This window comes from Notolabrus celidotus, chromosome 6, assembly GCF_009762535.1.
Source record: "Notolabrus celidotus isolate fNotCel1 chromosome 6, fNotCel1.pri, whole genome shotgun sequence".
NCBI lineage: Eukaryota > Metazoa > Chordata > Actinopteri > Labriformes > Labridae > Notolabrus > Notolabrus celidotus.
The window spans coordinates 14,452,981-14,478,251 of record NC_048277.1 but is presented as its reverse complement, the minus strand read 5'-3'; the positions used below and the strand labels follow the sequence as shown (position 1 = coordinate 14,478,251).

The following is a 25,271-nucleotide window of genomic DNA, read 5'->3' as shown; positions in this document are numbered from 1 at the left end:
ATACACAAATGCCTCCAAAATAGAACTCCTTTCAACTCCTATAAATGTGCCACTGTAGAGATGATGTTAGAGAAGTGACTCATTTTTAGTTTTTTCTGTCTGGGACAGTATTTGATTTGTAATAAAACACAGGGGGTCAGTGCAGACGCCAACTTTGCAGGTGTTATTATCCTCATTTTATGATCTATGGAGCAGCTGTGGCCGTTTTTAGGAGTGATTTTATGCTAGTGTCACTATTTTAGGCAACAAAGTTGTTTTATTCAGTCTGAAGTATCTAAGTCCATGACTGCTTCCTACAGAAACTCTACTTGTCCTCAAAAAGCATGCTAAAAAGGATTAAGGCAAGTTGCTCAGCATGACTACACAGCTGTTAAAAAACATACCTTGTCTATACGTTTGGGGTCACTGACCTGATGGATTGTTAAAGATTTAGAGACTATGTGTAAAAATCAGACACTGTTTAAGCCCTCTTAAATCACATCCAGTGTAAAGACTCAAACAAAGTGTCTTAATACTTTCTGACAGCACAGTGTGATGGCTCCCCCTCAGGTTAGAGAGTCCTGACAGACCCTGTAAAGGCACTGCTACTGAGAAAGTGAGTGTAGTCTTGTTAGGAGCTGCCAAATAACCCGGGAGAGGTTATAACCCTTCTCCATCCTGACATCACAGTGTTGGCTCACACAAACTTTATTTCTATGCACCCATCAGGACACTGCCTGTGTCAGGTTGCCTGGTTCAAATCAATTAAGCACCACAAAACTGACGTCACTGGGCCCTCCACCTCCTTGCTGCTTTGGTTCAGATACAATAAGGTGGAAGTAGTTTATAATGAAGGCCTGAATTGTCAGACTTGGTGTTTGACAGGAACTAAAAGCTGCTGCATGAAAAGGGCGATAAATGCTTTCCTGCCTGACATTTATCACATTGTTTCTATATTTAAACTTATGCAGAACATCACTGCTTTGACAATAATAGCTTGAATTGAATTCTGTTGCATGGCAGGGAGATTTCTTCCACATTACTTCATTTCAGCACTGCTTCATCTGAAGCTTGTTCTTACAAAAACCATGACAGATCCGCTTCATTTTCTTAGAAGACTGGACTTCTTTGATGCTGAGTCCCTGGCAGTGAATTAATGAGATTCATTTAGAGAGAACTGGCATGATTCCTGCAAGAAAAAAACATGAAATGTAATCTGTGTACCTAGGTGTTTATTAAAAAGTTTGGATCTTAAAAAAGCAGCATGAACAAGAGAAGTAAAAGGGAAGCATGGGTTGCAGTCTGGATGGGTTTCAACAGGGTCAGTGCCTGTTGAAAGCATGTTTTCCTCCAACAATAGAGTGTTGCAGTTACCAGAACAGAGCACTCTGTTGTCCTCCAGTTCTTTCTGCCTTTAATGGCTCTTTAGCTGCTGAGGGCCAACAGCTTCTGTAGAAACATGAAACACTAAACAGTTGAAATATCAGCTGACATTTTCAGTGTTCCCCCTTTAATTCTAGGACACAACCATAAGAAAGACATATGACCACAGCATGTAATGTTGAAGTTGCATTGCAGTTGCATTTATTTCTCCAATAGATATTCACATTCATAGCAATTTCACTACAGCAAATAAAACTATTCCATCTCTACAGTCATGAAATAAAATAGATCACCTAGTGAAAAGCTAGGACATCAAGGTAAAGTATATCTTCGAGTTAAATAAAAGAAATTAAGTTTGTTCATAAAGTGGTGCATTGTGGTTGGCCTTCATTGAAAAGTCAAAGAATCAGAATTCATTACTGGGAAACAATCCAAACTTTTTTTTGACATTCATAATAAAATGCAGAGTGGCTTTTCAAATAAAAGCATAACACTTTGGATAAATGATTTATACAAAAGGTTTTTTAACACTTCAAGAGCAAGTGGTGCCTCTTGCAGAAAAATGCTGATACTCATGCATCGTGCATCAATGCACCACTTTCTCCCACATGAACCACCAACATCAAAAGAACAACTTATGTCTCTCTTTTCAAACAAGTAAAGCAGAGTAAAGGAAATGAATAGCATATACTTTAAATAATACAGTACACAACAATCCTTTGAATCAAACACTTAAGCTTCTACTGTAAAGAGAGATTGACTGGCCTTACTCTGGAGGTGGAAAAAGTGCATTTTAGGTTAGTATTACAAAGAAAAGATGACATTATGTCTACATACTTCTCACAGGCTCATACTGTTGAACTGTCATAAGAACACCAGGGTGTGTTGTGAAGTACTACTTGCCATGCATGAGTGCAACAAACTACAGCTCTTTGTTTTGAATGTCAGCACATTATCAGCATTTTTTTTTTCAAATCAAAGATTTGACACAACAGCAGAAAGAAAGAAAAGGAGAGAAACATCTGAAATGAAGAAAAGTGCCATCTTCTCTCTACTATAACAGCTTCTGGCTCCAGCTCATTACTCACAGCTCAGGCCAGACACTGACCTCCCTCGGCTCTCTCAGGTCCCCTATTGTCTGCATGCACAAAGCTCAGAACAACAGGGCTGTTGACAGGCAGAGGTAAAGTGATGCGCCTGCTGGCCTGCCATCTGTGTAGGGGGACAGGATGACAGCCAGCAGGCCGGATGGAAAGGGACTCTTCCCTTGTGTGTCATATTTCACCTCCTCATCTCATTCCAGCTACAGTATTGCTCAGCAATAACCTCCTTCCTAAGTGGAAGGCCAACGAGGGGGACCTCATGTGTCATGCAAAACAAAAGGATGTTTGATACACGAGAGGGCCTGTGACACTAACAAGTTCCACTCAATGAAATTAGCTCTATTATACTTCAGCTTTGGTTATCTGCTCCCAAGAATGTAGAAGAAGTAGAATATTTTCAGGATTAATATTTTTAATCCTCTGGATAGGCGTAATGACTTGCAAATTCCTGACTCAATATGGTATATGAGGTTATTTCTCGCTTCACATGCTACCAAAGTCATGGAGATTTTCCAGAATGTGGGTTGGCCGACAGAAATGCTCTCAGAAATACTTGAAAGTAAATCCTGCGTTTGGCAAACCGCCATCAGAACTGTAGGAACAAAAGTCAGGAGGTTTTATGTGGCAGAACAGAGAGAAAGTAGTGCCTACATAGATAGCCCACATAAGGATGAGTAAGATGGCCTGACACTCATCACTCCATCATGGATTTACTTAAGACTGAATACAAGTCAGTCATGTACACTAGCATGTCTCCTTGTACTCTACTAAGTCTGATTTAAGATGACATGAGCAGACAAATGTGCAAAAGGAGAGCGCTTAGGGGACGACTTTTCAGGGATGATTGGTGGACTCATTAAAAACAGAACAGAAGACGGATGGTCCCACAGACGGCCTGATGAAACACCTCAGACTGACAAAGCAGAAATGTGAAGCTGACAAGCCGAAAGGAGGATGAGGAACTTTCTGAAATAGATGACTAACTCGTCTGAGTGTCTTTTCAGGTCAAAAATAAGATTGTTTGCCGATGCTTATAATTAAACTCAGAAGGCTTTATGAGAGTCAGCACCATGGTCTGCCTGCAGATCTGTTATGGTGACTGATATGGTGCATAAACACACTTTTATGCATATTTTTATGCATATGTGGGTGTGTTATCCACAGCTTTAAGAGGTCATTGACCCAGAAAAAGGAACCCATAACATGGGTCTGTTTCTTTTCCATGCCTGTTTGTTTTATATACAGAACAATAGATCAGGTTAAGGTGCATGCGGACTGGATGATTAAACATTAATACTTTCAATTGCTGGAGTACATTTGTAATGAAATGGATTTTCTTTGAAATATACAAACTGTTTGTGGTATTTATCATAAAACCAGTGACATATACTGCGAGGTGTTAGGGGCTTTTTCATGAACGGAAACTTTCAAGTTAAAATTAAACCTCAAATCTACTAAAAACACAACTTGAAGTTACTCTGCTAAATGAAATACTACTTAAAAGTCATTCTAAACTGAGCACATGTTCAGGGGGATGATATAAAAGACACAAAGAGGTTAACAATCCAAAAAGGTGAAGGGTTATGAAGACAGTTTAAGAGCCTTGTGAGAATACATTAAAGATATCCAGTAGAGTTTGTACTACTCATACTAAGATGGTTCACAGCATTTCTGGCCTTGAGTTGGTTCTGATTTGTCACAGGTACACACACACACACACACACACACACACACACACACACACACACACACACACACACACACACACACACACAGACATTCATACATACCCTCACACAGACACACACATGAGACATGCACATACGCTCACATATAAAGACAAAGCCATACTTCTTCAGCTCTCAGTAAGACACTTTAACTGACAGGGTGAGACTGATACAAGGTGAGAAGGGGGAGAAATGTGTAATAGATGAAAGACAAAATATCAGCCAACCTGTTGGGGATTAGCTGTGGTGGATTTTGCAGGATTAAAGCTGATGAAGCATCCTATGACAGGGAATTATTGGGAATAATGGGATAACTGTTCCCCCACATGACAAGCCAGTTCCCTCATCTCCCATTTTTTTTCTCTTCCTCTTGTTTTTCAGTCAGACCGCCTTGGGGCAGTGTGTGTTTCTATGTTCATCTTTGTGTGTGTGTGATACGGATGAGTGAATGTCGTCTAACAGCTCAGTTAGCTACACAAACACACACACACACACACACACACACACACACACACACACACACACGCACACACACACACACACAGAGTTGATACACTAAAACTCCAGTCAGTAACATAGCCCTTTCTTTTCAGTCTTCATAATGTGGTCCCAGGACAGCATGGGTCAGCTGATCCGGTCCAGCAATAAGAACCCCTGTGGACTTTTCCTAATAACTAAAGCAGCAGGAGTTGTCGCTTTCAGGTGTGTGAAGGAGTCGACATGTGTACCTTTGTTTTTGGAAAACTTGCTTAACACCTTAGAGACTTAACACAAGGGAGGAGCAGGTGCACTGTGAAGCCTAGTGTACAGTAGTCTGCTGCGACTCCAGTGTTGACTGTTCTTATTGTGACAACAGGAAGAATCTAACTTCCACAAACACCCTCGCAACTCTTCAAACACTTACACTATAATATATCATGGCAGTGGCATCCAAACTCCTTTCTCTACTTTTGCACCTCACTGCTTTATTTTTGTTTCTGTGCATCTATTTCCACAGGATACGCTGATTCATTCATCCAGAGACACTTGTAGTGGGTTTGTCAAGGATGCTGACCAGTGAAGCGAGCAAAGGCAGTGTGGCCGTTGTGACTGAAATGTAACGGACTGTAGATAATACAAACAAATAGGGATTTCCTCTTTGCTTTAAGAGTTGCAATCATAAATTCAGGGGGGAAATTAGGCATCAGAAAGCTGAGGCCAAATATGGGCCCAAAAAATATAAAACCCTCCCTTTTTAACAAGGTCTGAGGCAACAAAATCACTGCTAATGTAAAGAGCTGGATCGCATTATTACATTACGTAGATGTGTGATTGGACTGTGTGGAAAGCTAGGTAAGGGTGGTTATCAAACATACATGTATGTACACTCATGCACAATCACAATTGTTCACCCACACACACTTAACAGGTCCCCAGTGACATGCTCCTCTTAAATTAAAACATAATAGATAAAAGTAATACTCTCTCTATGTATATAGCAGGTTAATATTTCTACACCTGTCTCCATATTACGATCAGAGGATGCATGGAGGACTGGTGATAATACTACTCGTTGTGGCAAGAAGACAGGCGTGAGACTACCATACTAGAGGGGCATTAAGGTGATAATGGACCAGTCGTCATGGTTATGGTGTGGGAGTGCCACACTGAGATGAAGGTCAAGGGTCGGAGATCTGGCAGTGAAGTGTGTCCATGATCACTCGTTTTAGAGACTTTGATACCTCATGTTCTCTTCCTGGCCACCTCCGCATCCTGGCACTCCACCGCCGACAGCGCGATTAACATCTGAGCCGCGTAATAGGTTGCCATGATGATGGCGCGCGAGTGGGGCACGGGGAAGCAGAACTTGTTGACGGCGATTGTGAGGTCAGACACCATAAAGAGAACGGAGCCCAGGCAGGCTGACAGCTTGGTCCAGGTCCACAGGTCGTTGGCGAGCTGCAGGCCCGCCATGGCCCTCCAACCCATGAAGCCGATCAGACCGATGTAGACGGCCACCAGGTATGTGAAGGGGCCCGACAAGTAGGGGTACAGCAGCATGTAGCTCAGGGAGGACACAACAGTGATCACCAGGCCGACCGACATGTTAAGGGGCTTCATCCCGAAGGCGGAGGAGTAGAGGATATGGGTGATGGCGAACATGAGGAGACCTGTGGGACATTATGCATACGATTTCAGTTTTAGAAGCCTGTAACATCCTAATGCATAAAATAAAGCCCCCGATGCAAAATAAATCTCAGCCAAAGTCCTGAATCTGAACTTTCACATGTAATACCATAATAGGCTCCACTAATCAGAAATTAAATCATAATTTGCACTTACTTCAACTTGGTTCTTATAAATATTACTTTCTTTGTTTTGGCCGGTGTTTCCATGTATTCTGATAACATGTTACTGTTCCTAAAGTCCTTTCTGAGAATTGGTAAACACTGCGACTATGCAGCAACAAGTCCCAACAGATGTAATAGGCATAAAACATGAGCAGTCAACTAATCAGCTTGGTCAGATTTACTCCCACCTTTTCAAGATGAAACATCAAAGAGATATCTCAAAAATTAGCTTCTGTGTAACTTAAGTGAAAAGTGTTGTTACTACAGTATGTGAGGTATGAAAGGTCAAAGTTAAACCAGGTGATATGTCTGCAACTGTGATGGAGGTATGTATTCATCTGCTGTTTGACATTATTTCCCCTGTCTTTTTTTTAATAAAAGCATAGGAAACAAGAACATAACATAAGAAACAAGTTCACATCATCAGGACTTATTATTCAATTAATGAAGTGAGGATGAGACAACATTTCAAATCAACTGATAGTGGTTATCATTTTTCTCTCACCGTGGACGAAGTAGCCCTGCTCCTGCCAGATGAGAAAGGCATCACCCAAAGAAGAAAAGATGAGACCGGCCAAAATCTTGCGGGCACTGGAGTGAGCACCCAGGAAGCTGAAGCCGTGTGCCAGTAAAAACACCCACAGGCAGAAGATGGGCAGACATTTGATGAGGGCGCTGAACCAGGATGGGCTTGAAGTGGGTAGCCACAGGACGAAGTACACACAAGTTGCCTTGAAGAACGGCACCAGCTTTGGGCCTTCACTCTTTACCTGGAAGTAGATTAAATATTTACATTTTTGATTTGAGCCACAGCTGGCTACACTTGCAGGAAGTCATTCAATTCAGTGAGCCAGAACAATGCAGTACTTCTATCATTAGTCTGTACTGAAGTAGTCTCATACAAAGGGCTCTTATCTTGAGGCAGATGGGTTTACATTGCAGGAAGTAAAATAAACTCCTAACAGATGTCTGTTGTGCGTGTTGTGGAGGTGTATTAAATCTTTGATTTAAAAAAAGAGGAAATAAGCAGCAAACAAGGATGTGGTTGACACTGGATCAGAGCCCAGGCTTGCTTTGTGTGGTCATTAGTTTACGTCAGGGTGTCAGAAATGCACGTGATTTGTCGCTGAACTGAAACTCAGTAAGTCTAAGAGGAAATGCAAAAAGCTCCAATTCCTTTGACTCCTTGTAACCTTTTCTTCTTTTGTCTTTGTGTACTTCCTTTCCTTACTTCACCTCCTCTTTATTCAAGGTTCCTGAGAACCATGCAGTTTACTGAAGTCTGAAATTTTCCTCTCCAACTGTTCAAAGCGGTCATATTTCTTTCTGTCTAAATAGATGAGGCCCAACAGGGTCACTAAAACACAAAGAGACAGGCCTAGAAAGAGGTTTCACAACACCTCTGGAGTGACCACCCGCCTAGGAGAATCACTCTCTAGGTTTAGGAATAAGAGCTTGGGGATGAAAGAGGGAGAAGAAAGGAGAGATTGGTTCAGAAGTGAGGGAGGGTTCAGTAGAGCTGAGATCACAGCAGGAGAGATGATGAGGACAAAAGTAATAGAGACATGGAGGGGTGAAGAAGGGGTAATGGTGCAAAAGGGAAAGAGTTGATGCAACTGGGCTGCTATTGTCCCAAGTTAATATCTTCCAACCAGTATTTTGCACCTCTCTTAATAAAACCTTCTCTGGTGGAGTTAATTGATGCAAACCAAAGCTGAAAGCGAGTCGCAGTATTCACAAAAGAACAAGCAAGTAGGGCAGAGGAAAGGAAGGAGTAAGTATGAAGAAGTGAGCTTTCAGGGGAGAGGGACAGGGTTACAAGCATTCATATGACAGCTGGATATGGGGGTGGAGAAGTGAGCAGGGGGATGAGAAGGAAAGGTGAGAAGGAGAGGGATAAGAGATTATAAGGGGTCACTATCGTTCATATGGAGAAAGGGGAGGCCACCCTGATTGCACAACTGCTCAATGGAATAGCGTGCCAAAATGAGTGTACAGCAGTAGACATGATTTGACTAACCTCAAGCATGCCATGCTGTAGCTGATATAGTGGGCCATGGGCTTTACCACAGAGGAGGAAAAAATACACAGCAGGAGAACAAAAGGGGGTTGACACACAAGTTCACTTACGGTCAAAAGCATTCAGGTATTAAGTAAAGATTTCAGCTATAGCATCCATCACAGTGACTAAATATACATTACTTTAGCTCCAAAATATAACTCTGAGGCAGACATTACAAATCTCTAATGAGATGCATTCAAAGACTCCTGAAAAGACAAATATTTTAAGCACTTCACTCCAGTTTTAGTTGAACTATATAGATTGGTTCCCTTTGTCATAACAATCTTACTGTAGACTATAGGAAGATCTAAATGTACTGTGCAGATGGCAACCTATGCTGTTAAAAGGGAGCCAATAGACAATTGCATTTTGACATATATTGAGTGTCGACTGAGGCTAGCTCCAAAAGCCAAGGGGTCCACATTGGAGCCCACATAACAGCAGAAAAAAACATGTTTACAGCCTGGTACAAAAACGGTTCAGGTCTCTGCGTCTCCATTTCTTTTCCTTAGACAACTGTACAGAGTGTTTTTTATATAAACCCACTGTTTTGACTGAATTAAGGCCTAGAGTTGTGATTGGAGGTCTGTTGGTTGTGATTTAGGTACAAAAATTGACAGGTCAATCAACAGGTTTGTTTTAATTTGCATGCTGTGTTGTAGCTTTCAGCGCGCTATACATAAGCCGTCGCAGCTTTTCTCTACTTCCTGCTGCCACAGTAATGGTCAATAACGACACCACTTTATCTTTGGATGGCATGTGATAATTCAAAAGTAAGATACACTGTTGGGATGTATGGACATTGCGGAATACTTGGGTCTAATGACGGCCTTAGGTTGGCAGACAGTGTTGCTTTATATTGTTAATATGGACTGTTTTGAAATGCAAAATGGTGGAAATTTAAACATGAAATTAAAATGTAATTACTCACAATTGACTACTGATATTAACAAATGTACCGCAACTAGAAAACTGTATTGGGATTTAGAATCAGAACCATCAGAATCAGAAACCTTCTTTAGAAACCAACGGGCGGCATCAGTGAGACTGGGTCCATGTTTTAAAAAGTATATGTTACTGTCATAAAAATCTTCAACTGTTGCTGCATGTTCAGACTCCCAAACCTAATTCTGCAACTTTTTTTTTACATTGTTCTGAACCAGCAATTCATATTTTTCATCATGTATTGCCAATTTAATGTGTGTGTAAAAATGTGTAATCATTCAAGACAACTTGGAGGAATTTTCTTCGTTTTCTTTTCCTCCTTAGTTTTCTCTGCTCTCCAAAAGTGGCAAAAAAAGAGGAATAACTGGTTTGCCATGGTCACAAGAGGAAGTCTAATACAAGACTGAGATGGGGATCAAATTAGCTTGTATGCTCACACTATTCTACAGCAAACAAAAAACTCTTTGACTTTCTGCTTACATATCAATTTCAGATAACATCAGATTCTCCCAGCTCCATGACAGGATTCTTTCCACTGGGGCAACAGTAATGCTACATGTATAATGTGGACTAATGCACTCCTCTTCTCTGCATCATGTACTCTGACTGGCCTTCATAAGACAAGTGGAGACATAAATTAAGATTGAAACTAGTCTAACGACAGATATGTGAGTCTGTGTGAGTGTTTGGTGAGTCTATCTGTTCCATTAAGGTCAGCACTGGCAGCACTCCCAGTCTTGCCAATATCATAACTGGTATCCACGCAGGCACTGGGCCCAAGGAAACACAACATATCTCTTTGGTGTAAAACCTTGAATCCAAGGATGGCAGCAAATGGTGCCACCAAACACACAGTGGCACTATTTAATTTGTATTCTCCATTTATCCACGAAGAGTGCAAGGCTGAATGATATTCAGTATATTCAGCTTCTTTGGGTGAATAAAGTTCCCAGGGAAGGACGTGCTCACATTCCCATAACCTTTGGTCCTATTCATACTGGGCTTCAGCCACACTTCAGCTACCCTCTCTATTTTTTTCCATGTAGACCTATTGTATCCTCACATTGCCAAAGGGGCTTGTAGGAGAACGGCAAAACTAAACGCAAAAAACATAAAAAGCTACTCTTTTAAATCTCCCAAGATGATGCATTATCAGCAGGGCAAAAATGGCAAACAGTGATAAAATACAAATAACCCACAGGCCTTAATTTAGTTTATTGCTTAACTATTTGTTCAATTACCTCTAAGCACTGCTGCAACGCCTGATGTAACAGATCCAACCAGGCTAAAAAGTGATTCCAGCAAAGTTTACATTGTAGAGTCCTTTTAAATCCTGTAGGATATTACAAACACATTGACAGCAGTAATAATACCTTCAGACTGGAGACTTCTTTGCTACAGCTATGATCCCTGCGTGCTGACAATCGTCCGTCACAAACATTAATAAGCAGAGGATAGTGCTGTATTAGGGATCCAAACCTAATGTAGGACAGTGGTATCATTTTGCTGTCTGGCTGACTACGTTAGAAAGGCTGTTGTGAGAAATTGCTGTGGCATATACAGCTGACACTTGCTTCTGCTCCCTGGTGAAGAATGATAAAGTTAATGATTGACTGTTTTTGCTTGGTAACTAACAAGAAACAGGGTGTTTTGGATGAACAATTTGTTAGAGTGACCTCCTTTTTCAAGTGTGGCATTTTATCTAAACCCGAAGAAGTACTGAATAAATCCCTCAAGCTGTATTTTTTGTAATACTTCTATTAATTGACTCAGAAGCAGTCAACTTCCTTCCACCAGTTGTAGAAAGAAAAAATAGTAAACTTACTATTTCTACAGAACTATCAGCAACTAATCTGAATCCAAACTCATTCTGTAGCAGCAGTCTGAAGAGGGACAAGCAGCTGTTGGGCACAAATGCTCCAGCACTAACTATGACCCAACAAAAGCACTGCAGTGAAGAATTGAATAACACCCAGCGTGGATGAGCATCTATCCAGCCATTCCGCGTCATAAGCTAGCCCAGTGTCAGATACATGATACTCCTGAACATACAAAAGACCTGCAAACGCCTGTGTGATCGGTAGGGGCAGACGAGAACTGTAACTTAGTATGGTCTCAGCAGGCATATGAGTCACTTGACAATGTTGTTTCTCTGTAGCATCACCCACATCTTCCCTTACAGCTGCCTTAACTCAGGTGAAAACTTGAGGTCAACTAGACAAATAGCACAGTTTCTGCACAGTGCAAACTATACACTTCCACACAAAGATATCTAGAGGAACTGCAAAACAAATCTCAAATGAAAGCAGCTATTTTGTAACGCTGTATATAAAACACGCTTAGGTTTATGCAATGTTGTGTTTTCATGTAAGAACTGCTGAATTCCGGGTCAGGAGACAAAAACCAAAAGCTACAGCAGCACCGTGGGAAAGACAAAACAGCATAGTGAATGTTTCTCTTTTGTCACATCTCTAGGCTACAGATGCAAAGTCCACAAAGGTCAAGGACTGCATGTACTGTCTAAGAATGTATGTGCTCTGAGTGGCTGAATTTACTCTGTAAATGACAAAAGTTGTCATAAGACTGATGTTATTTAGAAGAAATAAGGATGGACAAATCCACAGTATAAAATTAGAGTTATAACAGTATCCAATGATCTCTGTGAAACAATAAAAGGTGAATTAACATATCTCAACCCCCTGACAGCTGCCATTGTTGTCATTTGCTATGTTACAATCCCTTCTTTGATAAAATCAAAAGCAAAGATTGTTCCTTAATTTGTGAGCAATGTTAACAAAATACCTACACAGGAGAAGGAGAATCGTTAACATCATTAGACTGGAGGTTAAACGTATCAACATGTTCCCTTGCACCTGCCTCTACACCTTTATTTACAAGTGGGACAAAGGCTCGTTGGTAGTCAAGCATCCTCTGGTCTGCACAGCATCATTATTATCACTAAGGCAACCAGTTTGTATCTCAAGCATTCCTCCACACAGCGTACTTTCACATCAGCCACACAGGCTACACATCAGGGTTGACTCAAGGCCAAGTTACCTTACACTGTCCTTCATGGCCCCTGAAAAAGGAGTTCAACATTTCATTGCAACTCTAGTGAAGTAACAGGACGCTAGGACGGTTTCAAAGATTTATGTAACTGCATTTTTTTAGGAGGACAAAGAAGCTATGTTCAAGCTATGCACTTGGATCAGTGATTGAAGTTATAGACAGGCTAAACAACAAGGCAATGTAAAGCACAGCTGAGGATGAAAAGGAAGACCGACACAGCAGAGCGTTGGTTTGCGCATGCGTTACTGGAGGATGCATGAGAGGAAAAAAAAAGACAAAAGAGGTCGTCACATGATAGCTTTTTTTTTGTCAGGGGCTGCCTTTGGAAATTTGACGAAACGTCTTTTCTACCTGGAATATCGAGAAGGAGCCGTGTGGACAGTGGCTGCGAGAACGTGCAGAAACCTCAAGGAAAGAGCTCCTCTGAACATAAAAGTTTCACTCTCCAGCAGATAGGATGCAGAGGGACATTGTGGTTTACGGTACATAAAGCATTTGCCAACAACAACAACAATAACGCTGGTGTCCATTGTCACTATGGCTGAATAGGCTACTGAATTACATTAACCGTGGATGTATTATTATTTACTGTTTATGAATTACACACCAAACAACACGCGCTGGCCCTCGACGACTAAGTTTAACGTGATGTTCTGTCAATAACAAATTCAACTGTAAACGCCGAGTAGGCCGGTTGTTATAAATCATGTGTTGAAAAACGTTATTGAGAATTGATCATTATTGTATCGGAAGTGTTGTTATCATGTAGCTAAACTAGCTATCTGTACATTGCCCGTTAAATGATAATAAAAAAGATATCAAGGCTTATACCTACCACTGTTACCGGAGAAACCATTTCTCGCTCGGTGGTATCCGTGGCTATATAAAAATGACAAAATGTGTCAGAATGTGCTTTAGGTCCTCCTGTTTATTCTGTACCGTTTTAGAGGATGCCGATTGTTTTTGTCCTAGCTGCGGGAGGCGGTCCGTAGACCTCCAGGAGGTGAGCCTGGACTTTCTGAATGGGGCGGGACTTCTTTATTTGACCAATCAGAGCAGAGAACGGGTTTGAAAGGGGCGGGCTTATATGTCAGGGACTCCTGGATAGGAGGAGTCCGTCTGCTGTTTACATATCAGAGCAGATGGCCTTTATTTACATTTTACAGAGCTGGAGCTTATAGGGACAATTGTTCCGAGTTTTTTGTATTATTATTTCCACATATAATCTATATAAATGGGTCAGATAAGGGGCCGAGGAATTAGATGAGAATGATAAATAAAGTGTATAATTTTTATAATGATAATAATAATACATTTTATTTAGAGGCGCCTTTCAAGTCACCCAAGGTCACCTTACAGGGAATACAATGAAAAAAACATTCATAATTAAAACATCATTAAAACAAACATACTAAATAATAATATAAAATGAAAAAAAAACAAAAAAAACTAGTGCAGTGCACAGAGTTCAGGTAAAGGAAATGTGCTAATTTGAAAAGGTGGGTTTTGAGCTTGGATTTGAATGATTTTGTGGAGTCTAAAAAAGCTATGAATCTAGTTATTCATTTGAAATGTTCCCTATTTATTTCCTTAACACCACTATTACTGCAGTCTGCATTGACTCTTAATTGATAGTCATCTTCTTTTTTCACAGTCATTTTGATTTCTTATATATTGTGTATGCTTTTTCTTCACAGAAATTAAAATGAGGAAACAGAAGGATGAACTACTAGCCAAGAGGGTGGAACTGAAGTCGGACCGTAAAGCCCGAGCCATGGCTTCCAGAACTAAGGACAATTTTAGAGGCTATAATGGAGTCCCAGTGGTAGATGTTCCTAAGAAGAGGGAAACCAAACAAGAAATGGAGGAAGAGAGATCAATGAACCAGGAGAACTTGGGAATTACTCTAATGATCCAGAGGATGAAGGGGACAATTATGAGTATGATCAAACAGATTCAGAACCAGAACAGGAGCCAGAGCCACTGAGACCAGGGAAAAATACTGGTGTTAATGGGAATAGTAGGATTGTTAACACCTCCTCTAAGATATCCAATGGGCCCCCCAAAGCTACTACAATAATAAATAAATTCTGTAATTTTCATAAAAAACTATTAATCTAGTTTTTTGAAATATTCCCTCTTTTGTTAAAATGTTACAATGTTACAATGTCATTTAGCAGACGCTTTTATCCAAAGCGACGTACATACGAGAACAAGAACAACACAAGCAAAGATCTAGACAAGAGGAAACAAGATCAGTACGGGTAACAAAGTGCTTCAAGTCAATTTGGGTGCAGGTACTGCCAAGCAGTGTAAAGGCAATGCACAAAAGTAAACAAGGATTTTTTTTCTTTTTCTTTTTTAATATAAGGAACATCTACAATGAGGCAACCAAACCATTTAAGACCTTCCTTTTATTCCTTTACACCACTATTACTGCAGTCTTTGTTGAATCTTTGTTTATAGTTAAATTGATTAAACTATGTTTTGCAGTATATTGGTGCATTTTTTTTCTATACCAGTTGTAGCCAAAATGTGGAGGCATATCTTGGGGTGCAAAAAAATGATATATTGCTGTACTATTATCAAGATTCTTGTGTAGCTTTCTTATGCTTTTTTCGTTTATCCTTCATGTTAGCAGGATAAAATGATTTAGCTTTTTCATATCACTTAGCTCATTTCTATCTCAAAATACACCCTGTAACTTGACACAATATGTATCACTTAATACACACAAATAAGTATCACAGCAATCAGATCAATAAACGTGCTTTATTGTGTTTGTCTTATGATAATTGAATTCAGTCCATACATCAACCCAAGTGCCTTAAATAGAGATGATTAATTTAAATCAAAGACAAAAAACGTATTGATAAAATTCTTGCACCTATATGTCAAGAGTTTCTTCTTATTTAGAACGTTTAACTTATATTGCTTCTTAACTCAGTGAAAACATCCAAGATAAACATTACAAACTTTAATGTAAGCCCTACTGTTACTTTCTTATTTACCCCGGGCTCAGAGCTTTCATTTTTTAAGAGGGAGCGACATGGGTTACCCAAGGTTAAAGCTTTGGTGACACGGTGACACCCAACATCACATTTCTGGAGTATTCTGAGTCATTACACTATCAGTTATGATAGCGACACCATGTGGTCAACGTGTGAAAACATTTTTTTTTTTTTAGAGCTGTTGCACGATTAACTACCAGTCAGGTTTATAGTTTGCTGCCTCTTTGAAAATATTTGGTCCATCTTCAAATAGGCCTTAACTTTTACTGGACTTTCAAAGTCTTAGAACTATTCTTTTAAAAAATGTGTTTAACCTAAATGATTTGATATTGTGTTTGTTTCTTGAGGACAATTCTTTTACAGAGCTGAAAAACAGTTATGCTTTTCTATCAAATACAGATGAACCTTCCGACCGTCCTGTGGTGTCAATGCTACCAAGATAATATTAAACAAAAAACACCTATCAAGCCACTGATACGAGAGAGAAGAAGCAGTAAGCCGTGTTAACATAGCCGTATTGTACAACACTGAAGTATTTTGCGGATATTCACAAAATATTTAAACACTGTAATTCACTGTATGCCATTAGATTAAAGTTTTTTTGTGACATTTACAGGCCTACATCTATTCCCATGTCAAAGCTGACACTAAACGAGTCAAACCTGAAACATTGTAATACTGAATACTACCCATATTTGTATAGCATTTATACTATTCACTTTAGCAACACACAAATGAGTTGCTGAACTGATTTATAAATCAACAAATGACAGAAACAAACATTGATTTTAGTCCTCTTGTTTCAAGGTTGCGTTCACGTACTCATCAGATGCTCGGAATTCAAGTAGCGCCTCTAACTTAGTCCAAGAGCTTTCACTGATTGTCTGTGGGAATACCATTGACTGTATAGAGAGGGACAATATTAAATAATTTAAAGTATATTACATCACTCACAGCTTATGTGTGTCACTCTACGTGGACAGAAACCAATTGAGTGTTAAGACGGTTAAAACTCACATAATTGACCTACAATTAATCAGCGATATGTAAAACAAGCACAATGTTTCCTTTTATTTTGATCTATCTTTTATTTTAGATATTCCATTTGGTCAGTTTTTTTCTTTGCAAAGTGATGACCGATCTGCTGACCTTTGGACTCTGTCTTTGTTGCTACATGAGAAAGCTTTTGAGTTTAATTTATCAGATGAAATTCATAAATCCTCCTCTATTTAGAGGAAATTAAGTATAGTTCTCGAGGTTGTTCAGATAAATTTTAAAAGACCTGGGGTTCTTTTCTGTCATTTGTAAATTATACTCCCTCTCTTGAGGACTAATGTAGTATATGTTTCATAGACAAAGTTGTAAAAATTAATTTCAAGATTTTGTTTGTAAGAAATAATTGTTATTTTGCATTATTATTATTATTATTATTATTATTATTATTATTATTATTATTATTATTTTATTATTATTATGTATTTAAAAAAAAAACATTTTTCATTTTCATTTCATGTATCATATCTTCTTTCCAATTAATGAGTCCTTCCTGTTTTCTTATTTTTAAGAAAACATTTCAAAACATATTGGATTGGACTCTAGTGTTTGTCATTGTACAATGTGATCTTGTTTGTGTGTAAAAATATAAACCTGGGTAACATGCCATTTTTGATTGATATATACAGCAGAAAAACCTAAAAATATATATATTATAATAAGAAACTCATTTATCCGACTTTTCTGACAACACGTGAATGCAGAGTTACTGACGCTGCTATGACGGAAGCACGTAGGAGTGAATCCTCTCTCTTCGTCAGAGCACTCTGAGCTTGTGTGGCACCATAAATATTTCAGTCTCTGTCTAGTAGCGTCAGATCCTTCCACACCCGGCGTTTGTTGTGGCTGAGTTTCTATTGTTTTACGTTCGGAAGGTTTTCCAAACACCGATATTTTGATGGTTTTGCGTTAGTGTGTGTCGTTATATCGGTGCAAAGGGGGAAGTTCGTCTGTCGATCCTGTTAGGTGGCTCGTTAATGTAGGGTTAGCTAGCGTTGAGTTCGCTAGCACATGCTAACGTACGCAAACGTAAGCTGTAAAGCAGCGTCACCTTGTTAATTTACAATCTCGATGGAGATGGTTTGATGAAGTGGTGTCCTTATGCTTACCTGGATGCCGGACATTGACACTAAAAAGGAGAGCTTATTTGACCGATTGGTGAGCTAAAAGCTAACGTTAGCATCCAGCACCTTTTGCTTGAGTTTGGCTCGATTCACTTTAAACACCAGAACACATCACTGCTGTCAAAATGATGGACTTCGATAATATACTGGACATCGCTACTCAAAACAAAGGTGGCAGCTCTTCACAGGTAAGAAAGAGGTCACTTGGCACTCAATTTACTTCGCCCAAATGGTTGAATTAGAGTTTTCTGGATTACCGTGAAGACTCACGAATGGCAGATTATGTCAGTGACGGTCAGATAATGCAACTAGCTGCTTACTACCGCCCTCTTGACACAGTATGTGAAGCCAAGAGGACATTTAGAGGAAATTAGTGTGTCTGACACGTTTTTTAAATTACATGTCTTATGATGTCAGTACGCCCTCTTAGTTATCAATCGACCTATCACTCGGACATTTTAACATCGTGATGGTGAAGGAATGCAGTGGATTTCTCTAAATGTTGTAGGTTTCATATTTAAATGTGTCCTTTTCCCATAATTCTTGCAGAAGAGGTACAGTTTACAAGCTGGCCCACCCAAAAAGGATCCAAAGTCGAGAGGCGTAAATCCTGCTGCTGTGCAGGCACTACTGAAAAAGCAAGTGACTGACGCCAAAAAGAAAGGTAACTGCAAACAAATGAAAAAAACAAGATCAGGCTTGTCTGCAATTAAATAGTCATCTTCTTTTTTCACAGTCATTTTGATTTCTTATAGATTGTGTATGCTTTTTCTTCACAGAAGTTAAAATGAGGAAACAGAAGGACGAACTACTAGCCAAGAGGGTGGAACTGAAGTCGGACCGTAAAGCCCGAGCCATGGCTTCCAGAACTAAGGACAATTTTAGAGGCTATAATGGAGTCCCAGTGGTAGATGTTCCTAAGAAGAGGAAAACAAAACAAGAAATGGAGGAAGAAAGATCAATGAACCAGGACAGACTTGGGAATTACTCTAATGATCCAGAGGATGATGAGGACAATTATGAGTATGATCAATCAGATTCAGAACCAGAACAGGAGCCAGAGCCACTGAGACCAGGGAAAAATACTGGTGTTAATGGGAATAGTAGGATTGTTAACACCTCCTCTAAGAAATCCAGTGGGGCCCCAAAAGCTGCTTCTGCTCCCATGAACTTTGCAGACTTATTGAAATTAGCAGAGAAGAAGCAGTTTGAGCCAGTTGACTTAAAACCCAAGACGGCGATAAAGGAAGAGAGGCTCCGCACAGCTGACGAGATACGGGAATTGGAGGTGGAGCGTAGGGCTAAGAGACCAGACAAAGACAAAGACCCAAAGGCAGATCGAGAAAGAGATCGTAAACCCCACTCTAGCTCTGGTTCAATGAGACACAGCTCTTTAGAGAAGGAGCAGAAGAACGGCAAACCACAAAAGTACTCCCAAGAAAAGCCAAGTCAGCCCACTGGGTCAGTGAAGAAGTCCCACCAAATCCACAATAGCAATAAAGGTCATTCTTCTTCTAAGACCCCAGTAAGTGACAGAGAAAGAGAGAGACCCAAGATGCCTCACAGTGATAGGGACAGACCCAAGGCGAGCATGTCTCTCCCATCTGGTGCCATGAACAGTAAAGTTCCTCAGAAAGCATCATCTTCTCAGGTTTCAGCCAAACAAGGGGGTCCCAGGCCCTTGCCTAGTCACAAATCCAGCACCTCAAGTGACCTTAGCTTTAAAAAAGAAGGCTCATCTCTACCTCATGGCAGAGGTTCAGGTATTCCTGGGAGCAGGCTTTCTGGCGCAGCTACACCAGGGCAAAAGTCTCAAAATGGGGGCTTCTTACAGACTAGGCCAAGTCAGGGTAGCTCATCGAAGCAAGAACTTTCCACTGGAAGCCAAAAGTCGGGAAAGGGAGAACAAATGAGGCCTGGAATGAATTCTGCAGTAAAATCAAATGGTCATTCAGTGATGAGACCTTCATCAGGCAGCCCTCATAAGGCAGGGAGTCAACATCAAGCAAGGCCTGCTGGTGTCCATCAGGCGAGGCCTGCTGGCCCCCCACAGGGAAGGCCTGCTGGCCCCCCACAAGCAAGGTCTGCTGGTGTCCAACAGGCGAGGCCCGCTGGTCCCCCACAGGGGAGGCCTACTGGAAGGGGCCTGCAGGGTCACCCTGGAGGAAATGGATCCCGACCCCCAGGATTTGGACCTGGTCGGCCTGGTAGTGGGGGACCAGTGCGGCCGAGTGGAACCATGGGCTCTGGACCCGGAAGACCTAAGTGCACTGTGGTGTCGGAGACCATCTCATCCAAGAATGTTGGAGGGGCCAGACCAGGAATCCCTCCTCGCCCTGGTATGCAGCAGAGACCTGGGGTGGCACCTAGATCAGGGATGCCTCCTAGACCGGGAATGCCTCCCAGACAGGGAATGCCTCCAAGACAAGGAATGCCTCCTAGACCTATGATGAACAGACCACCAGGTAAGAACCATCAAAAAGGCAATGATATGGTACTACCAAAAACATAGATTTATATGTGTTTGACCTGTAGTACTTATTGAGGAAGTACTACTTTATTCAAATACGTAGTACAAATGTATTCAGCTGTTTAAATACAATATGAAAAGGGACCAAAGCTAACACAAACACAGCTATGAAAAGGTAGACACCAATATATTTCCAAATCAAAATAAGTTATTTCAAATTAGAGGGAGACAACAAACCAAACCAATCTGATTAAATAAACCAAAGAACTTTGAAGTCAAATAATGACGCAGGAAAATTACATTTATAAGATGAGTAGAGAGACTGTTTCTGTACAAGTTGGCGCTTGTGTGTTTAGTTCATGCCCTAAACCAGATTAACTTAAAGCCGAACATACAGGTCTAGCTTCTGGTGAATGCAGGTCAGTGTGTGTGCAGCAGGTTGCCATGAGAATTAAAACTGTACCATTTTGCTGCAGTGAAACTACTTGATGCTGTAAGAGCACACTTTGCTATATGCTCTGAGTACAACTTAAACACTGAATTCGTTTTGTGTTTAATTTTACAAATAGTAAAAATGATTAAAATAAGTAGATGTCAAGTTTTTAAAGTTATTCATGGTTCATTTTTTCTGTTAAAATGAAAAATATCGAAGTACTACACTACTGCAAGATTACATAAGAGTTAGTGAGATTAAATAACATTATATAATACTGCATACTACATCAAACAGCCGCTAACTATTCACAAGCAACCCAATCGATGCTTGTTTTTAGGGCCAAGGTGATTCTATCAAATCTAATAAGATCTAATAAGATCAGATAAGATTATATAATGCTACGTAATTCATCAAACAGCTGCTGACTTTTTGCAAACAGACAAGTTGGTACAGGGAGTAAGGGGGCAAAGGGTTTGTTGGCCAAACTGAATGCAATGCACCAGATACCCTCTGTAGCCTTAGTCGGTTTTCCTTGGTCAGAGAGCAGATCTTTCTATTAAAGATAAACAAAGCATACATTCACTGTCGTGAACCTTTTTCCATGAAAATGGTAATCTAAATAATTCCCAGAATCACTTCTTTTTTGTAACTCAAAGCTTCCAAAACAAGCCCAAATGTCTGGTTTACCCAGTCTGATTCTATTTTTGTGGTGATTGGAAATGTATTTCAATGTATAATGTATTTATTGTCCAGGTACAATGCTACCCCCCATCACCTCTGCATACAAGAGGAAATACGAGGATGAGGAAGATGAGTATGACTCAGAAATGGATGATTTTATTGATGATGAAGGAGAGGAGCAGGACCAAATTTCCAAGCACATCAGGGAGATCTTTGGCTATGACAAAAACAAGTAAGTGTTGTCCCATAAGTAATTTCAGTTAATGTTGTCAACAGTCTTCTAAATGAATAGTGCCTGATTTTCTTTTCACTCCTCAGATACAAGGATGAGAGTGACTATGCACTTAGATTCATGGAGAGCAGCTGGAAAGATATGCAGAAAGAAGAGGCCAGGAGGTAAGACAGAAATAAAGTGTATAGTCCTCAACAATAGGTATGTACTGTTTGTCCTGAGAGCTCTTTTATTTATTCCTTATCCTTCCTGTGTCTCTCACTACTTTAGCCTGAAGATGGCCGTGCAGGAAGATCAGGAGGAGGAGAGACGAGAGGAAGAGATATTTAAGAGACAAAATGTAAAGAGAATCAAAAAATCCTGAAGCCTCTCTACCATTGAGATGATAAGAAAAACACTCTGTGTCCGGTGAAGATGGGAAAGTGGGTCTGCCATCTTTACAAGAGATGCCTGGAACTCTGTCTGCATAGGCCTCTGTTGGCATTATCTCCACTTTTTGCCTTCTATTTTCCATACTAAAACTTTATTGGAGTGACATAGGCCAAGAGGGAGTTGAAGAGTTTTGTGCTAAACAACCTGAGACTGTCAAAAAGAATGCACAAATCATAGAGGCATTAGGTTGTAAGGTGTGATGAAAGGCTCTCACATTTCCCCTGTTGTATCAGAAGTCTCACTGCCTGAATGCAGGGTTTACACTATCAACAGTCCCAATTTCCAAAAGGGAACTGTGTTGAAAAGAGAACTGAGAATATGCAAGAGTGTGATTTTTTTTAAACTAACAATGGCACACAGTGTCCAGTGTTGATGAGAAAAATTTTCAGCAGAAGTTGCATATTTTTTCAAATCTTTGATTGTAAAAAACAATTGAACACGCTGAAAAAATACTTCTGACGTGTTGTGTGTGGCTCCTTAAAAGGGTTTGAGAGGAATTATTATTTCAAGGTTTTATTTAATCGTCCAGTTTACAACAAAGTTTGACAGTATGTATGAAATGTACAGAACTTTGGTTCTTACACAAACAGATGAGATGATTTTGGTTGCCAACTAAGTCATTGAGACATTGTTTTCTTGTCATATTGTGTGAAACATTATTTAATATAGTTTTAAAAAAGAAATTAATTTGTTGACAGTCATTTCATAACTGGATATTATTTATTAGAAGACTCATCAGTCATCAAAGTCGGCTTCAGTAACTTGTGAGTGTTTTTCTTTTTCCTTTTTGGCTTGCTATAGGGAACGTGAAGTTAGCGGGGTCCACTACTCCTGTATACTTCAGCTTCTTCCTTTTCATATGCTTCTTTATTATATTGCCCCCCTCCTCTCATGGACCTGGTATGTCAGTAGATACTTTTCGAGATATTCCAAGACACAGTCGTCTTCTGTGTGCTCAGCCAACTTCCTCAGCACCTGCTGATGCCACCACTTGTACCTGGGCTAAAGCAGTCTCACAGCCAGACAAGATGTGGTGAAGAGCACTCATGTCTCCTCTGAGCCAAGCCTTTGTTCCTGGGTTAGGTTGGCTGGACTGGAAAGGGGGTCGTATGTGGCTTTGCCTTTGCGAATGGAACCTCCTTCTTCTGAGGGTCACTGCATCCAGCCACTGCATTTCATCATTCTTGTTTTTTCTGTGACCAACTTCTTTCATCCCATCATCATAACTTCTGACCAAAGCTTTCCTGGCTGCACCATCTTGTGCATCTTCATATTTGTTGGGTTCTCCTATGGGTTAGTGCTTTAGCCAACCACTGCATTCACACAATCCTCTGCCCTCCATGCTATCGCTGCCCAGATCTTGGCACTAACATCCCTGATCAGATGGTTACTCGACTGGGTTCAAGTACCAGCCTGGTTTTCTCCAGCCTGTACTCCAAAGAGATATTCTTTAGTGGTATGCTGTGCATTTCTTCCAAACAAAGCGGCATTGGAGAGGCATTTAGGAAGATAAAGCCACTTCCAGATGTAGTTATTGGCCTTCAGTGACTGCTGTTACTGTTATCTCTCTCATTTGGGGGCTCATCCCATGTTAGTGAAGCTGGAACTGGTAGCACCAGACTTTGTATTTTCTAGGAGGGCAGCTTTGGTCCATTCTCTTCAATCGCTCCTTCAGTTACTCTGCAGTGCCAGGTGCTTGTCTGTGAGCTCAGCTGTGTTATGTCCACCCTGGTGTCTCATTGAGTGATCTGCAAACAACGGTACTCATCCCCCTGCCACTTGAGAAGAGACTGCGTCAGTCTGAGTGAGTTCTTAAGAGTGAGTGCCAAGATAAGCTGCTATCAAACTTTCTCCAAACCTCTGCACCTTTTGTCATTGGCTTTAAGATCTTTTTCCTGTTGGTATATCTCCTTCTGCCCTCTGTTTCGGCTAAATCTGAAGCATCTGACTTGTGTATAGGGCAGCTTGATGGGAAACAACTACAAAACAGAACTGGACTGAATCCACCTTCAGGGCACACTTTTTACAACGTGATGGGCCTTACTTTGATTTTTAAAATGTGATGAGAAATGCATGTAACAGCTGTGCATCGAGCTAAGTTTTAAAATAAATGGGCTTATGTCTCCCACTTGAAATATAAAATGCAAAATTACAAGTCCTGACAGTTATTTAAAGTTCCTTTTGATATGCACATAAACTCTCTCACACCGAGTAACCATCTCAGCAGTCATGAATGAGACTGTCCTTTTCCCCTTTCTAAAATTCAATGGAATTTCCTTGGGATGAAACCGCATGTTTTGAAGACCTACACACATCACACCAAATACTGTCATATATAAAAGCTGCATCCAAAAAAGTTCTTATTAAATGATCAATAGCATCCCGGTCCAGTTTGAAGGTAAGGCTAACTTCTGATAAGAAAGGGTCTTTACGGGCTAATTTAGTACTGATGCCAGTGCCTCTGTCTTGAAGCTATTTCTACAACTCCCTTGATCTGCTGTGGTGACTGGACTCATTCCCCTTCACGCCTCTGAAGACCCACAGCTAACATGGTCATTAGAGAGGGCAAGCATGGACGCTCGGAGACGGATCTTCCTGCCATGGCTACCCAACTGTGATCATGTATGATCTTTGATTGAAGGGGTTCTGATCATTAATTACCAGCTCTGTAACAGCCAAACTCATCTGTGGGGGTCTGAGATGGTTGTCCTCTTTGTCCACATAGACCACAAGAGTACCTTATTTTGAATCGAATTCCATAATCAGTGATTGTGAATTCCTTCATATGCAGCTTCGCAGTCCATAAACATTAAAACAGAAACCATGCTATGATAAGTTCTGATCTCCCCACCGTGTGTAAGCAGAACTCAATAAGAGGAAAAACAAATTGCATTTTATTGGTTGAGAAAATTGGGAAAGGGCAACAAGTTTTTTATCCTTCAATCCGGTGCAAAGCAGATAAACTTGTTTTATCAATGTCACTGAGTGCTCTTCCAAAAGTGACATCACAGGTCTGGAGTTATTTAAAGGTACAGTGGGGCAAAAGAGTATTTAGTTGGCCACTGATTTTGCAAGTTCTCCCACTTAGAAAGTTGAGAGAGGTCTGTAATTTTCATCAGAGGTACACTTCAACTATGAGAGACAAAATGAGAAAAAAAATCCAGGAAATCACATTGTAGGATTTTTAAAGAATTTATTTGAAAATTATGGTGGAAAATAAGTATTTGGTCAATA

The 25,271-nt window shown here is 40.4% G+C and overlaps 3 protein-coding genes across 3 annotated transcripts; 2 read left to right on the top strand and 1 right to left on the bottom strand.

Annotated features, from left to right (window-relative positions):
• Positions 1-1,535: 1,535 nt before the first annotated feature.
• Positions 1,536-13,600, bottom strand: tmem86a (transmembrane protein 86A). Its single transcript, XM_034684734.1, has 3 exons — positions 13,434-13,600; positions 7,028-7,292; positions 1,536-6,342 (listed from the first exon to the last, which is right to left on the bottom strand). Exons 1-3 carry the CDS (start codon positions 13,452-13,454, stop codon positions 5,915-5,917), a joined length of 714 nt encoding a protein of 237 aa, XP_034540625.1. The 5' UTR covers positions 13,455-13,600; the 3' UTR covers positions 1,536-5,914.
• On the top strand, positions 12,660-14,743 carry LOC117813728 (protein SPT2 homolog). Its single transcript, XM_034684735.1, has 2 exons — positions 12,660-13,080; positions 14,296-14,743. Exons 1-2 carry the CDS (start codon positions 13,056-13,058, stop codon positions 14,583-14,585), a joined length of 315 nt encoding a protein of 104 aa, XP_034540626.1. The 5' UTR covers positions 12,660-13,055; the 3' UTR covers positions 14,586-14,743.
• Positions 14,744-17,395: 2,652 nt separating this feature from the next.
• Positions 17,396-24,381, top strand: LOC117813726 (protein SPT2 homolog). Its single transcript, XM_034684733.1, has 6 exons — positions 17,396-17,974; positions 18,336-18,450; positions 18,566-20,251; positions 21,446-21,605; positions 21,692-21,769; positions 21,876-24,381. Exons 1-6 carry the CDS (start codon positions 17,912-17,914, stop codon positions 21,967-21,969), a joined length of 2,196 nt encoding a protein of 731 aa, XP_034540624.1. The 5' UTR covers positions 17,396-17,911; the 3' UTR covers positions 21,970-24,381.
• Positions 24,382-25,271: the final 890 nt, after the last annotated feature.